Source organism: Lonchura striata, chromosome 9 (assembly GCF_050655825.1).
Source record: "Lonchura striata isolate lonStrDom1 chromosome 9, ASM5065582v1, whole genome shotgun sequence".
Classification (NCBI taxonomy): domain Eukaryota; kingdom Metazoa; phylum Chordata; class Aves; order Passeriformes; family Estrildidae; genus Lonchura; species Lonchura striata.
This window is the reverse complement of record NC_140711.1, coordinates 19,045,015-19,059,123: the sequence shown is the minus strand read 5'-3', so window position 1 is coordinate 19,059,123 and position 14,109 is coordinate 19,045,015. Positions and strand designations below refer to the sequence as shown.

The 14,109-nt window shown below is 35.4% G+C and overlaps 1 protein-coding gene across 19 annotated transcripts in view; it reads left to right on the top strand.

The window, feature by feature from the left end:
• Positions 1-14,109, top strand: part of DLG1 (discs large MAGUK scaffold protein 1) — a 142,018-nt gene that overhangs the window by 81,043 nt on the left and 46,866 nt on the right. For 12 of the 19 annotated variants that reach the window (XM_021536892.3, XM_021536889.3, XM_021536888.3 and 9 more), the window contains 4 exons: positions 6,901-6,993; positions 10,322-10,375; positions 12,826-12,876; positions 13,872-13,996. In XM_021536892.3, coding sequence (XP_021392567.3) covers positions 6,901-6,993; positions 10,322-10,375; positions 12,826-12,876; positions 13,872-13,996 — 323 coding nt within the window. The remainder of the gene's footprint in view (positions 1-6,900; positions 6,994-10,321; positions 10,376-12,825; positions 12,877-13,871; positions 13,997-14,109) is intronic. The other 7 variants (XM_021536895.3, XM_021536891.3, XM_021536890.3 and 4 more) reach the window with 1 other exon arrangement.

Below are 14,109 nucleotides of genomic sequence, written 5' to 3'. Positions count from 1 at the left end.
AGGAGAGCAATCTGGGAGGATGGGACTTCATACCCTGAAGCTGTAATTGGACAATTAATCCCAGTATGGAAATGGACCAAAACTTATAAAAGTGTGAAAACTCTTGGCCTGGTGTCCATGTTGGGTATAGCCTTGGCTGGGCTCTGGTACTGCCCAAGGTGCATCCTTTGAAGGCCTTTAAATAAATCTCTGCTTTATTCCTTTAACACTGTCTAGCCTCTGTCCCAGGTAGCCTATCTAGACATCAGCAAGAGTTTTTTATTCTACCAGTGTGACTCCAAGGCAGACTCTGCCTTACCTCTCATGTGAATATAATTCAGATTGAGAGATCCCCATATCTCTCAAATTAATCAGATTAATCTCTTTTAATAACATTCTTCTTATCTTCTCTTTATTTTATATTTTTTTTCGTTGTGTTTTCATTTAGTATACATTGTTATATATAAACATTACTACACTTTGATTGTGCTGTAGGCACTTTCTGTACTGGCATACCACTGCAATTTCAATGCAGCCTGAGCTTTTTCACTGGACAGTCTCAAGGCACACTATGCAGCATGGATTAGGTATTTTGCCTGTACCTCTTGTTCCTTGACTGTATTTTGGTGCTTGGACTGTTGCTTTTGGAACTACGATTGCCTTCAAATTTTTGTTTTCTTTTAATTGTTGATGCCTTATTGATATCACCTCAGAGACCAAGGCAGGATGACTACCAGAAAAAAAAAAAATCACGTCATCACACCCTTAGCAGTTTTCTGCTGCATAATGTTCCTTCTTTTGCCACTGAAATCATAAGGTCTGAAAGCACACTGCAGATATGTGAATTCCTTTGCCTCATCTTTTGCATTGTCTTCCCCTTTTCTGCTTGGAGGAGAATATAGGAAGCCATACAGCTGTGTTTGCAAGAATGTGGTATTCAGCATCTCTTCCCCTTGCATTCAATTTTCTTACTTAGTGCTCTTAAAAGCTAATTTATTTTTGTTCTAGTCAACATACAACTTGCTCTATGTTTTTTCAACAAAGTTGATGTGTCCAGGAATAAAATGTTCCTTTTGAATCTGAAACATCATGTGTTTTGGGATTTATTATGTATGCAAGGCAAAAGCCTTATACCCCAAGCCCCTCTTTGGCTTCTTTTCTACATTTTAATGTAATAGACATTAATATTGTCTAATAGTAATTAGACAGTGTCATGCTGGGTACTGATATGGAAGTAAAATGGATAGTATAAATGCATCCTACTAAACCTCAAGCAGTCTTGCATGTCTCTGGAAAATAAGTGGTTTTGGTCTACAAAAGCTGCCATTTAGCAGGCTGTTGGCAAAGAGGATACTGATACAGGGCCTTCAACACAAGTCAGCTCCATCCAAGTAATCCCTGCAGGCTGAAGACTGTGCTTCAGAGCTGCTCAGTATTAATGCATCTGTGGACATTTCTCAAAGGAGAAAGAGTTATCATGTGCTGTTTTTAAACTATTTGCTTCATGCACATTCACAGCATGCTTATCTTTATCTCTGCCTTTGCCCTTCAGTATCAAAACCCACAGGCTCCTGGGCTCTCTGGAACAGAACAACCTGGGTGCACCTGCCCACATGTATTAGGGGGATCCAGTCCTCCAGCTCCTGAATGCTTCCCAGGCCAAAGACATCCTTGTGTGCCTGCACAAGTCTGAGAGTATTGGTATGGCCAACACATTTTTGGTTTCCTGTCACTGGCCAGGAACATTTCTGTCTCTGTGTTATAAATATTGCATTAATGAAGCATTCGGCAGCTCTTGATTACATCCCTTCTGGATAGAAGATGAGACATGGCAGCTCTTGGTGATTAGAGAAGCATCTGTCAGTACCTATTTATCTCTTAATATTCATGCTCTGAATAACTGGAAATGTTTGTACTTAGGTCTGTATGTCTGTTCCTTTATTCTGCATGTAAAAATTCTGCTGACTTATTTAAATATTCACATTTGCTGTAGAAAGGTGTAATGTGAGATGGAGAATAACCATATTTTAATTCTGTGAACTGATGAAACCTCTCCATGTTACCGAAATACAGTACAGCTGACCTAATCAAGTTGTTTCCTGTGAGCTGGTGTCCTTCATTCTCACCATACCCAGCACCAGAAATTCAGATCCACAGCATATTCCTAGAACAGATGCACTGGGCAAGAGGCAGGTGGTGCACACTGTGCAGATGCTGGTTTTGTGTGCCTGCTGAGAAGACTCTGTGGCCACTGATTTGACTCCACTTCTTTCCTCTGCAAGGCTGGGAATATTGGTGCATTTAGCTGTCAATTTTCATACAGACGCAGGGAAATTACCTTTGACCCTCCCCTTTTTCTAAAATGTAAAATAGACTGCTAAAGTTAAATATTCAACAATGTGATTAAATCAAACTGTTTCCTCCTCTTGTACTTTTTTGGGGAATGGGGGAAGGATTAATTTTGGAGGTTTTTTTGTTTTGAATATCGGAATAAAAATGTAATAGATCCTTTAATGCTAAGGATGCAGAGATCATGAATCCTTAGCATTAAAAACTAAACGAATAATAAAAAACGAATTTAAGTATCATTTAAATGTTCATTTCAATATCTTAAATTAAAAAAAATTAAACAGTATGTGCCTGAAAGTTGTGATTTCACAGTGCTGCTGCATTTCAGGGAAATACCACTCTTAAAATTATTAACACAAAGTAATTTTTCTTATTATGGTATTAAAAATAATATTTGACATTTTATTGTTGAAATCTTGTACAATGTATCTACCTTTTCACAATTTATATACTTTCCATCATAAACGTCTTGTAAATTCATTAATTTTCTGCCCCCATGAAGCATTCAGAACAGCAGAAGGATTAAAAAAATTTCTAGATGTAAGCCTTCGAGAACTTTTGAGGTGGTAAAATGGAGAAGCATTTGTAGGTGCTTATGGGAGAAATAGCCTTTTGTAGCTTCTTTATAATAGTCAGATGACTTTTGCCCTCTATTCAATAATTTGTGCATTGCATTGATTATTTGTGCCCAGCAAATTGACTGTTGTGTGGTGGTTCAATGGTGCTCTTTAAATAGAGTGAGGGAGCACACAACATGCAGACCTAGCTAATGCAGAGCAATGTAGGGTTTCTTCCTATGACCATCATCTAGAAAACATATTTTTAACTTCCTCAGGAAGAAATATTTTCATTTATTTTCCCTCTATATTTTGGCTGGGGGTTTCGTGGTTTTGGTTTTTTTTTTTCCATTTGGGATTGTTTTTTGGGGTTTTTTTGGTTGGTTGTTTTTTTTTTTCCCCCCCAAAAGGACTCTTAGTGTTGTGACTTTGATGAGTACTCATGGTGGTGAGATGGGAACGCTCAAGCGCTCTGATGTAATGAGGAGCCCGAGAATGGAAACACACGAAGCTGCTCACCTGCAGCCAAAGCAGCTGCTGCGGCACCCGCAGTGGGCACCGAGCGCTTGGGCACCGTTCAGTTCCTGCACGCTGCCAGCGTCTGCCAAACACAGAGGGAAATTTGTAAACCTACGGGACAGTGTGAAAAAGAGCCCTACAAAAAGCACAGCGAAAGTAAAAGCTGCCAGTGGTTGGGTGTCTGATGGCTCGTGCTCTAATTGCTCTTTAGGAAAGGTAGGTGTTGCACTGCGTGTTTGGAGATGTGCATTTTTGTACAAAGCATTGTTTTCTTTCTGTAGTTTTATTCATGCTTTTTTAATGACTTTCTTACTAACTTTTCTTTTGTATTTTATTGCTAGAAATCAAAGTAGCAATTATAGAAATCAGATGGGCTAAGGAATAGTTGTTCTCATGTTTTCTTTCCAGTGAAGATTGCTGTACTTTATGCAATATAGGAGTTTACAATAATTTCTTGAAAGCAAGGAAAGTTTAGTTTGCTTGATATTTGCTCTCTGAAGTGTATCTTTTTGTTGTTTACTAAGACCAGTGTTACAGAATTTGCTGGCTTAGTTGGTCTCCTTGAGGATGTGTACGGTGCTCTGATTTACCTATGTATTAGCTGGTATTTCCTCACTGAAGGACTTACTGCATGTGGGTTAAACACAATAAAATGTATGTGTTCTGACTTTTCTTAACATCTGGATGTAATGTTAGATTTGGAGGCACTCAGTTGATCACTTAAAGGTATTGTTATCTTAGCTTTTGTAAACATGTCACTTAAATGATTTTTTTAAACATCAATTTTAAAGTCCATCATTATACTTTGATAAATATAAAGTAATTTTTAATACTGTTGTAGAGTATTAATAATATTTAATACTAATATTTAATACTGTTGTAGAATATTGTTACATAATGACTTTTCACTGTAGGTGTTAGCATATTTATTTAGGCTTGCATATGTGTTCAAGTAAATTATATTTCAAGTCATGCATTCCTACATATAATAATGTATCATAATTGTATACTGTAATTCATATGTATTCAAAAGATGGCTTTTAATTGGCCTGCTACTTTCCTTCTATTTTATATTGGTTTGATTCTGTTTGAACCAGAATCATTAAATGTTTTAGTCAGATGTCTTTATTGAAAGTTATTTTGAGAATAAGATTTTATTTGTCAGAATACTTCAGTGTATATTTGGAGAATTCCTAAAATTACAAAAGTTTCTTAAAAATTCCTGGACAGCAGCATGTTGAGATGACATCCTGGGATTTTATTCAGGTGCTGTCACAGGCACCTGTATTGTATAGTCATTTGCAGACTTATTGTGTGTCTTAATAAAATAAAATCATTGTTCTTCTGCTATAAGGAAGTTCTAGATCCTCTTTATCTAATGATTGAAAATCTTTTAATTTCTTGCATTGTCCTGCGTTTTGATTGCCACAGTGCCTGCATCAGTTCAATGTATTCCATGAAACCTTCCAGTGAAGACAGTCTTGTCTTCATTTCGATTTGCACATGCTTTGAAAGTGTTGCCAGTGTTGTTGCCTCTTGCCTCATCCACATGGTACTGGAGGAGGCTCTACAGGAAAACTGCCAGGATGCTTGGAGGAGCAGGGAACTTTTAAGGTTTAGTAGATCCTAAACCAGCAGCACAAAGGGAAAATACAATGACATTATGAATAATTTATGAGACTGGGCCCTGGAAGAATTAAAGGACCATGAACAAAGTCAGTTTTAAAATAATAAGGGCAAAATGTGGAAGTGGTTGCAGGAGGGTTTTTGAAGCACTTGGGGATGAGAAATCCATAGAGAGGAATTAGGAATTGGGGAAAGAAAGGAAGCAGGAAAATAAAGCTGACATTTGGTGCAAAGAGAGGGGTGCAGGTTGTTCGGCTCATAAGGAAATCCATTACAAAATGGTTTTTTTTTTGCCAGGTGGAAGGTCAGGGAAGTGAATGGTAAAGTAACTGTAAAGCTAATGCTTAGCTGTTCTGCCTTAGTGTTGTGTTGTATTTTGGTATGCAGTATATCTGAAATTTTGGTTAATAGGATTTTTAGTGTGTACCTACATAGAAAGCCACTTACTTTGGAACAAGGCAGACTTAAAGGGGGGGACTCATTTTTTGCATGCGTTGGGCCAAGTGGTTGCTTGAGCTGTTTACTTTGATCTGTCATCTAAAGCCTATGTTGTCATTTCAGTACTACAGGTTTATTGCAGTGAGCATTTCCTGCATCCTTTGCAAAAGGCATATTAAGATTTTTCCAGACCAGTTTAGATTCTACCCTACCTTCCTCTTTTTAAGCACTTGAAATACTCTGCTTTAGTCCGTAGCTGTAAGAATGCTTTAGTGATATTAGGATTAACTGTTGATATAACAAATATATTTTTTTCTTGCATCTTTCAGTAATTGCAATGTTTTTCACCAGCTTTCATTTTGGGAGGATTGACTTTGAGCTGAAAAAACCCTGTAGAAATACCATATGTACATTTAATATATGTTGCTGTTCTTGGACTCTTAATGCAAATAGCATTATTTGCTATCGCTCTTTAATTTGGTGGCTGCTGTTGATGTATGCTGCTTTGTATTTTAAGATATCTCAAACTTTTAAAATGTTTAATACACTCTTATATTCTGGGGTTTTTGTTCACTTTTGGGATTTAGTATTTTCTTTTGTCATTATGCTTCATTATTTTTAAAGATAACAAGAATGTCTTGGAACATCTAAATTACAAGAGCTTTGATCTGCTGTTCAGCTTGTAATGTTGATGATGGTTGCCAGCAGTTTGTGTTGCTGACAGCTTGTTGACAGCCAGTGTGTGAACATCTCAAAGATATTTGAGTCAATGTTTTGCTCAAAATGCTGTTTGAGATCTTATTCCTGTGCAGCTTAAGTGCCAGTAGGTTTCCTGGTTATTAATTCATTGAAGATTCCTAAGACCAAAATTGTCCTAGTCTGCAGATGCTTGGTAAACCTGTGTGAATATCTATGAGAGATAAATAGATTTTATTTTAGCACATTCCACCCATTTTACTAATAGGTTTTCTTTGATTTTTGCTAAGTTTAGAAACCATAAGATACTTCTGATTTCTCCTCTTTATCAGAGAGGAATATTCGCTTTTTTGAGTGCTATTAATTTCAGCCCATTTCCCTGCTTTTGCACTCTGTTGTATCTTGGTGAAGGGATTCTGTTTTGAAACCAGCTCACAAAAAGCCTGAGTCTGTTCACTGACCTGAGCAGGTTTTTTGTTGGACCCAGAAGTGTCAGTGCTGCAAGGGGAGTGCCCACCTGGGCATGTCCAGCTGCCCTGGGCTCCTTGCCAGTGCTGGGGATGTGCTGCCATGAGCAGTGTGGGCCACAGGGACTGTCTGCATTGTAGTTACTCTCCAAATCCATGTGAACTGTGCTAGTTCATAGTTGTTTATGCTGTTACATTTGAGTCTTGTTTGTTTTAAACTGTTTTTTTCTAGTTTTCCTTATTTTTGACATTTTGTTGGTGATTTTTAGCCCACAGAAGCTGTTCCTTCCTCTTCTCCCATTGTCCCTGTGATCCCTGTCCCACCAGTCCCTGCTGAGACCATCCCATCCACCATACCACAGGTTTTTATTCCGTTTTGTTTTGTTTTATTAAACTTGTTCAACTTTTATTTCTTTAATTTGTTTATTTGCTTTGTTGAAATATGGCTTTTGCTAGTCCATACTCAGTTTTGAGGTGAACTGTTAAATACACTAGAATTTCACCCTAAATCTTGTACAGCTTTTAGTACATTAAAATATTTATATTTGCATATAAGTGACTAGTAAGTTGTGAAAAAACTAAAGAAAACATAACCAAAAGAATTCAAAGAACCAATAGGATATTTTGTGTTCACATAATAACTTTAGAACCATTTCACCTGTACTAAAGTGTTATTGCTTGATTTATTTATAAAGTAAATGTCTTCTCATCTCCTATAAATACTTCATACATGTTTTTCTTTGGTTGCACTTGCATGGTGTGTCTCATATTCCCTACCCATTTATTGGTATTACTGTTTGGGGGGACATTTAGAATACAAAGATCTTTTGATCTGTCCCTTCCTAACATATTTGGCTCATAAAATGTTTCCCTTCTGAACCTTCATCCTTTAGGTCCCATAATGTCCACATAACCTCCAAAGGAAAAACCAAACCCTCTCAAGACAAGTGAAGGCAGTAACATGAGTTAATGTTAATATCTCCCATGTAATTTGGAATATGTGACCACAGCATCGCAAGTTATGCAACAACCCAGGATAGCCAGCAGTTACATTTCTGCAAATAGATTGTCATTCTGCTCTTAGTTTTTTATAACTTTGCTGCAACTTGCAGTGCAGAAATCTGAAATGACGAGTGCACACCTTCTGAAAAGATGGGTCAGTTTTTGGAATTGTTTGGTGACAGATATTTATTAACTTTAAAAGGAAGTTAAGATATCCAGAATATTACTTGAAAATTTTTGTACTATGGACATCAGGTTTTTTTCTTAATTTTTACTTTTAGGCTACTTGACTAAACTTGCAACAGGTGGTAATCTTTGTCTTTGCTGAGTTTTTAGTTTTTGCATAATCCATAATTAGCAAATCTTTTTGCAGTTGCCTGTTTTATAGTGCAATTTCCAGTAGATGTGTGTTTATTTGAATCTCTCACCTGTACTTCTTCCACCAGGAAGACCAGAAATTTGATTAGTTTTAGAAATACTCCCTTCTAATAGGGGGATTCTTCCCACATCAAAATTTGAGGTGGACAGGCCAGTGCAACCATGTCCAGATAGTACCTTTGGAAAGCCTGGCACAACTTTTTTCATTCATCATTGAAAAAGATGGTAAATTGCTTTTGCTTGATGGAGAGTTTGGATAAATATAGGAGTGTTAGAAACAATCATTTAACTTACAAAAGGGGTTTTATATTGGTTGGCTGATTTGTATCTCAAACATACTGCTCACCAAAGCTCACCTACTAACAGCAATTTTGCTTGTAGTTGTCTTTTTTTTTTTTTTAACATGAAAACAAGAACACTTGTGTGCCTCAAAAATAAAAATCATGGGGAACCAGCTTTCACTGTCACTGTGTATGTTGAATATAATTGGATGTTACAGAATCCTAATATTAAATCAAAATACATTCCAAAATGGAGTGAAAAGAACATTACTGAGCAATTAAACCTTGCTTTTTTTCTGAGCAAAACCATAAAAACATATGGTTTAGCTATATTTATTATAACATTAACAATAAATTATGGTGATGAATAATAGATTGGGATTTTTAGTACAGGATCTTAATTTTAATTTACTCTTATTTTAATAGAACCTACACTTGATTAAGAAGCAGAAAATGAAATTTAATTTAGTGGAAGAAAATAGTTGTGAAGGATAGTGTTGTTTTGTCAGATTTTTATTGTGACATTAATAACTAGTGCTTAATGTCTTTACTTCATGAAATGTGCCAGTGCTTCTACTGAGAGAATTGCTGGGTGAGAAAGGCTTTTGATTGCATATTGACAGTCATATGTGTCATCCTTTTTGTTTCCTCTTACATTTAATTGTCTGCTCTGTTAATGTGTGTTAATAAGAACTAAAATCCCACCTGATTTTAATTCTTATTAAATAACACAGGCTTAATTTCTGACACTTGATAGCAGATTGATGGCTCCTGTCTAATGATGGGAGATTATTCATCTCAGCCTTTTGAAAGGCACTTCTGAGTCATCACTTCTGATGTTTGGGAGCTTTTAAAATCATAAATTCTTCAGAAGTATGTTTCTGTCATAGTAATGAAACAAAAATGCAGAATAATGAAGCAAAAATGCAGAATATGGTTACTGCAATTGTCATGTCTTTAAAGGTCTTAACTTTACCTTTGCATGAGTTTAATACTGGCTTCTTTTGCAGCCTATTAAACTGTCCCTAAATTTATTTCCACACACATATGTACCTAGGAGATTGAAAAAATCAATGTCTTAATTTTAAAGATAATTTATTTCCATGCATATTAAAAACCCCCTCAAATTCATTAAAGCAATAAGGAGATTAACTTTGTTTAGTGCCACTGAACTTAATAATTAACAGTATTTGGAATCTGGAATATATCTGGACACTGTTTATTTGGCTTATGTTCCTAGAGCAGGCTAGATGCTGTCTATTTTAAAGGCAGATAGTTGGTGGATAATTGGGAAAAATCTGTTTGTTTGGAAACATTTCAGAGAAATGCCATCATTTCCTATGGATTTTCTTTTAGTTGAAACCACATTTTTCTCAGAAAAAGTTTCAGTGTATGATACCAGAAGTGTAAACTTACTCTACTGGTTCCTGGTTTGTAAAAATGCTAATATTATTTCAGCTTTCTGTGGCAATAATCTCGGACTGCTTATGCTTGTTAATCCTTAACAATTTTCTGATGGAAGCCCATGCTGCTGTGGGGCAAATGTATGTCTGCTGTGGGTTTGCATTTGCAAGTCAGTTTTGCAGGTTAAGTTGCATTTCTGCAGGTTTCCATGTTGCAGTTTATGAAGGGGATGGTTCACTGTTCCTGATGGGAAGAAAGGGAAATCAGATCCTCTTAAAATTGCTTTTGAGATAGTGAGTGGTAAAACAACCTCTGCATATCATACCACAAGTACTGGGGCAACTGGCATCATGTCAAATGGTAGCATGACTCAGGTTTTCTTTTGAAAAACAAGGTAATAAATGACAGAACTTAGGAAGTCTGAGATCATACTTAATATCTAATGGTGTGTTTTTAATTGTTCAGGATAGTAACAGATGTTTTAGAAGGTCAGTTTTGAGATTCTCAAGGTCAGGCTACCTTTTAACAGAACCTTGGGAAAGCCAGCAAGCTAAATGCTGTAAAATTATCATCAGTAGTGCATTTTCTTATGCTGTGTAATTTTTTTTCCCTTTCATTTTTAAAGGCAAATCCCCCTCCAGTGCTGGTGAATACAGATTCTTTGGAGACTTCAACATATGTAAGTCTACACTTGCTTTCAATTATAACTTTAGATTATGTTTTATGAATGTAGTTGGGTACACCTGTTGTTGTATTTTAAGACCTAATTTATCTCACTTATGGTGCTTTTTTGCCAGCTCTGATGATGGTTATTTAAACTCCTTTAATAGCTGTTTTGCAAAAAAAAAAGTTGTAGAATGCAGATAGGAATTTTTCTGTGTACCAGTGTATGACAGTGCAAAACGCAATTGAGGTTCCAGAGGTTCAATGTTAAGAGAACAATCTGTTTCTTCAACTGTGCAGGCAGATACTTTAATATTTAATGTGCTAATTCTGTTGCACTTCTCATAAAGACATTTCTTCATGCAGTGGCTATACTTAAAGTTTTAGTGCTATAAACATTCATAAAAATTAGTTGCTTCTATTTGAAAAATGAAGGTAATAAGTGTAGTTATGTGGAGGCTGAGCTGTTCATTTGTCAGGCATTTACATACATAATTACAACATTTACATACAAAGTCCTTCATCCATGGGAAGGCCTTGAAAATAAAACTTAGCTTAGTGGGTGTGAGATCCCTTTAAAACTTGGAAAAGATTGACTAGGTCAGTGATTTTTATCATGTGATGTATCCTTATTCCTGTCTCTGCTAATGTTTGGTTTGTTAGATGAATAAATTCAAAGGTAATTTTTCAAAAAGAGAGTATAGAACTAAGCTAAAGGAGAAGATAAAAACAGTGGAGGTTTTTGTTTGCTTCTGTTTATCTAGATGATATTTTGAATTGGATTACAGAGCTTTGTACATGGAAATAAGAGACTGGTTTAACATATTAGGATTGGCTTTGTTGTGATGGCAATGAATAGGGAAATGATTAATCATTCTTGTTATTTGTCTAATAAAAAAGAAAAGAGCACTGCACACTGATCAATCATCATGAACCTTTTGCAGGTACTGTAATGCTGGATGACTGCTTCAGTTAGCACATGTTGTCATTCCTGTAGATAATAGCTCAAGGACTAAGCTGCCATCAAAACTTCTTGGTCACAGTGGCTTCTTTTGTGTTGGTGTAGCAATAGATCTGGTTTCATGTATTCAGAAGGTCAGGACCTCTTCCCTTTTCAATACAGAAATATCATGTGTTAAAACCACCCTATCTTTTCCACTGAACAAACTGCTAAGGACATAATTTTTGAGGTACTTTGCAAAGATGATAATCTGTTATGTGTGGAATGGATATGGCTTTTATTGTAAGGAGATACAATTAGGGAATGAGGGATAAAAGAGCTTGATATTAGACAGCCTGCAAAAGTAATGGAATTGCCAGATTTTAGAGCATTTAAAAATGTTAAATAAACATAGGAGGAAGGACGTAGCTTGATCTTAATCTTATTTGGGGTGAATGAAATTCCCTTTTTAAAGTCTGTGCTAGAAAGTGGACAGATTTTAAAATGCTTTCTTCTACATATGGTTGTATCTTTAGTGTGTTAAAACTACAGAAGTCTTTTCAGATATTCTATATCTTAAGGGTAGACAAGGTCCTTTGTAATGTAATAGTATAAATGTTATTTCTAACTTCTTAAATATTTAATCCTAAAAGGCTAGAAACAGTGAGTTATCTGTAGCTGCTGTAAATAACTGTGAAGGAAAGAATTTGAGTTCCAAGTTATCTTGGAAAAAAGCTTACTCTTGAATATTAAATATGATTGAGAATTTGTTATTCAATTTATTTTGGTTAATTTTGGTTTTTTTTTTTGCTTCAGGTATTTGATTCTTTCCTTGTTCTGTAGGTAGCAAAGAATGTGGTTATCCTTTCTAACCAGAGGATGACAAGGATTTCAGGATTTCTAGGATTTCAGTTTTTCATCAAGCTTTATAAAGTATTCTTCTAAACTCTTCTTCTCTTTTTCTCTTTTTGTCCCTATTTTAAATTGATGAACTTTAGTATATATGTGACATGATAAAAATAGTATTATAAACAGTTGTTAAATATTACTTTAGAAGGATCTTGTCTATTTCTCATAAAAAGGTTATATAAAGCATCAATCTTTGATTTTTCTCTGCTCAGTGTGGAACAACAGTAAGAAAATGCTGCTCTGTTCTTCCTTACAATTCTTCTCTACCCCACATTCTCTTTTTTTTTTTTTTTTTCTCAGTTTCAGGTTGCTGTATAGCCTGAGGAACATCTGAGGATCTCCAGAGCACTTTTTCTTTCTAGCAATAGAAGCAGAGGGCCTTTGCCCTACAGTAGTTGTGTAGAACAGTCTGCTCTCTGAACAGGCAACTTTTAAACTCATACAAAAAGATTGTCTGATTCATAAATACAGAGTGGTGTGAAAATCACATGTCCCCGCTGAGCCCAGTGGTCACTATGAATCAGCTGATATTTGATGGGAGTGAAATTCCAGACAAGCAAAATGGGTTGTGTAAAGTGTAGGATTCTCTGTAAGTCTTATTTCTCTCTTTTTTATAGGTCAATGGCACTGATGCAGATTATGAGTATGAAGAAATTACTCTTGAAAGGGTAACATGTTAAATGTCATCTGTACTCTGTTTGAAATGGAATTTATGATACTTTAATAGGAAAAATAGCAATCCAAACTAATTCTTACTTTTTTTTTTTCTTTTTTTTTTTTTTTTTTTTTAGGTAGATTTTTTAACGTAATAAAAAAAAAGTACATTCAGTTGCTTAGCAGGAATTGAAAGTTTTATTAAGATACTTGACCATTGAGAGTGAAATGGGGGAATGATCTCTTCTAAGACATCCTGCATTTAATGTTGCTACCTAGACTTCTAGAGACTAACAGCACAGATTGTAATTTAATCTCCTGTATTGCTATTTTTTTTCATAGGCTTTTACTTATATACTATTAAGTTTTATATTGAGATGACAAGTGACACTTTGTCATGTGCATTTCTTTGTTAGGTTTTCTACATTGAGATTTAGCTCAGTTCACTTGAGGTGCACTGTTAACAAAAAGACAGAAAGAAATTGTTTTGTCTAAAACCTGTGCAGTTCTGGTGGTTACTGAGAGGGTGAAGAGGTCTTGCAGTTGATGATAAGGGCAAGGAATCCTTGAAGAGAAAAATGTCAGTCTAAATCTCTGCATCTGTGGGAATATATTAGAAGTGGGACACAAGCTATTTAAGGGCTTTTCTCTGAAAAAAAATGTTTTACTAATAATTTAATGTTGAGTAAATATTTGTATGAATAATCTGAAATACCTAGCACATCAGAGATAGAAGATTTTATGTACTTTATCAAGTTCAATGAGAAAGCTCTGGGGCTGGAACTGTCTCTTATAGTTATACAAGGACTTACGTTCTCCTTACATGTATGCAAGATGTAATTATACTTATTTTCATAGAAGGAAGTTCTATATGTAGCATACTGCTTAAATTGTCTTTGAATATGTTTGTTTTCAGTGAGGATTATATAGATTTGGTTCTATAGTGTATTGAATACATCAAAATACTTTCCCCCAAGAAATAATCGTCTTTTTTTCCTTCTGTCTTTAGGGAAATTCAGGACTTGGCTTTAGCATTGCAGGTGGTACAGACAACCCACATATTGGGGATGATGCAAGTATTTTCATTACCAAAATTATAGCTGGGGGTGCAGCTGCACAGGATGGAAGATTACGGTAAGATGAATTTCTGTCTTGGGTTACTAAGTGCTGTTGTTGTATTTTAAAAAGTGGATAGAAAATTTTCTTTTACTTTTAATAGTTTTATCCTCCTGCATTAAATGGTTAAA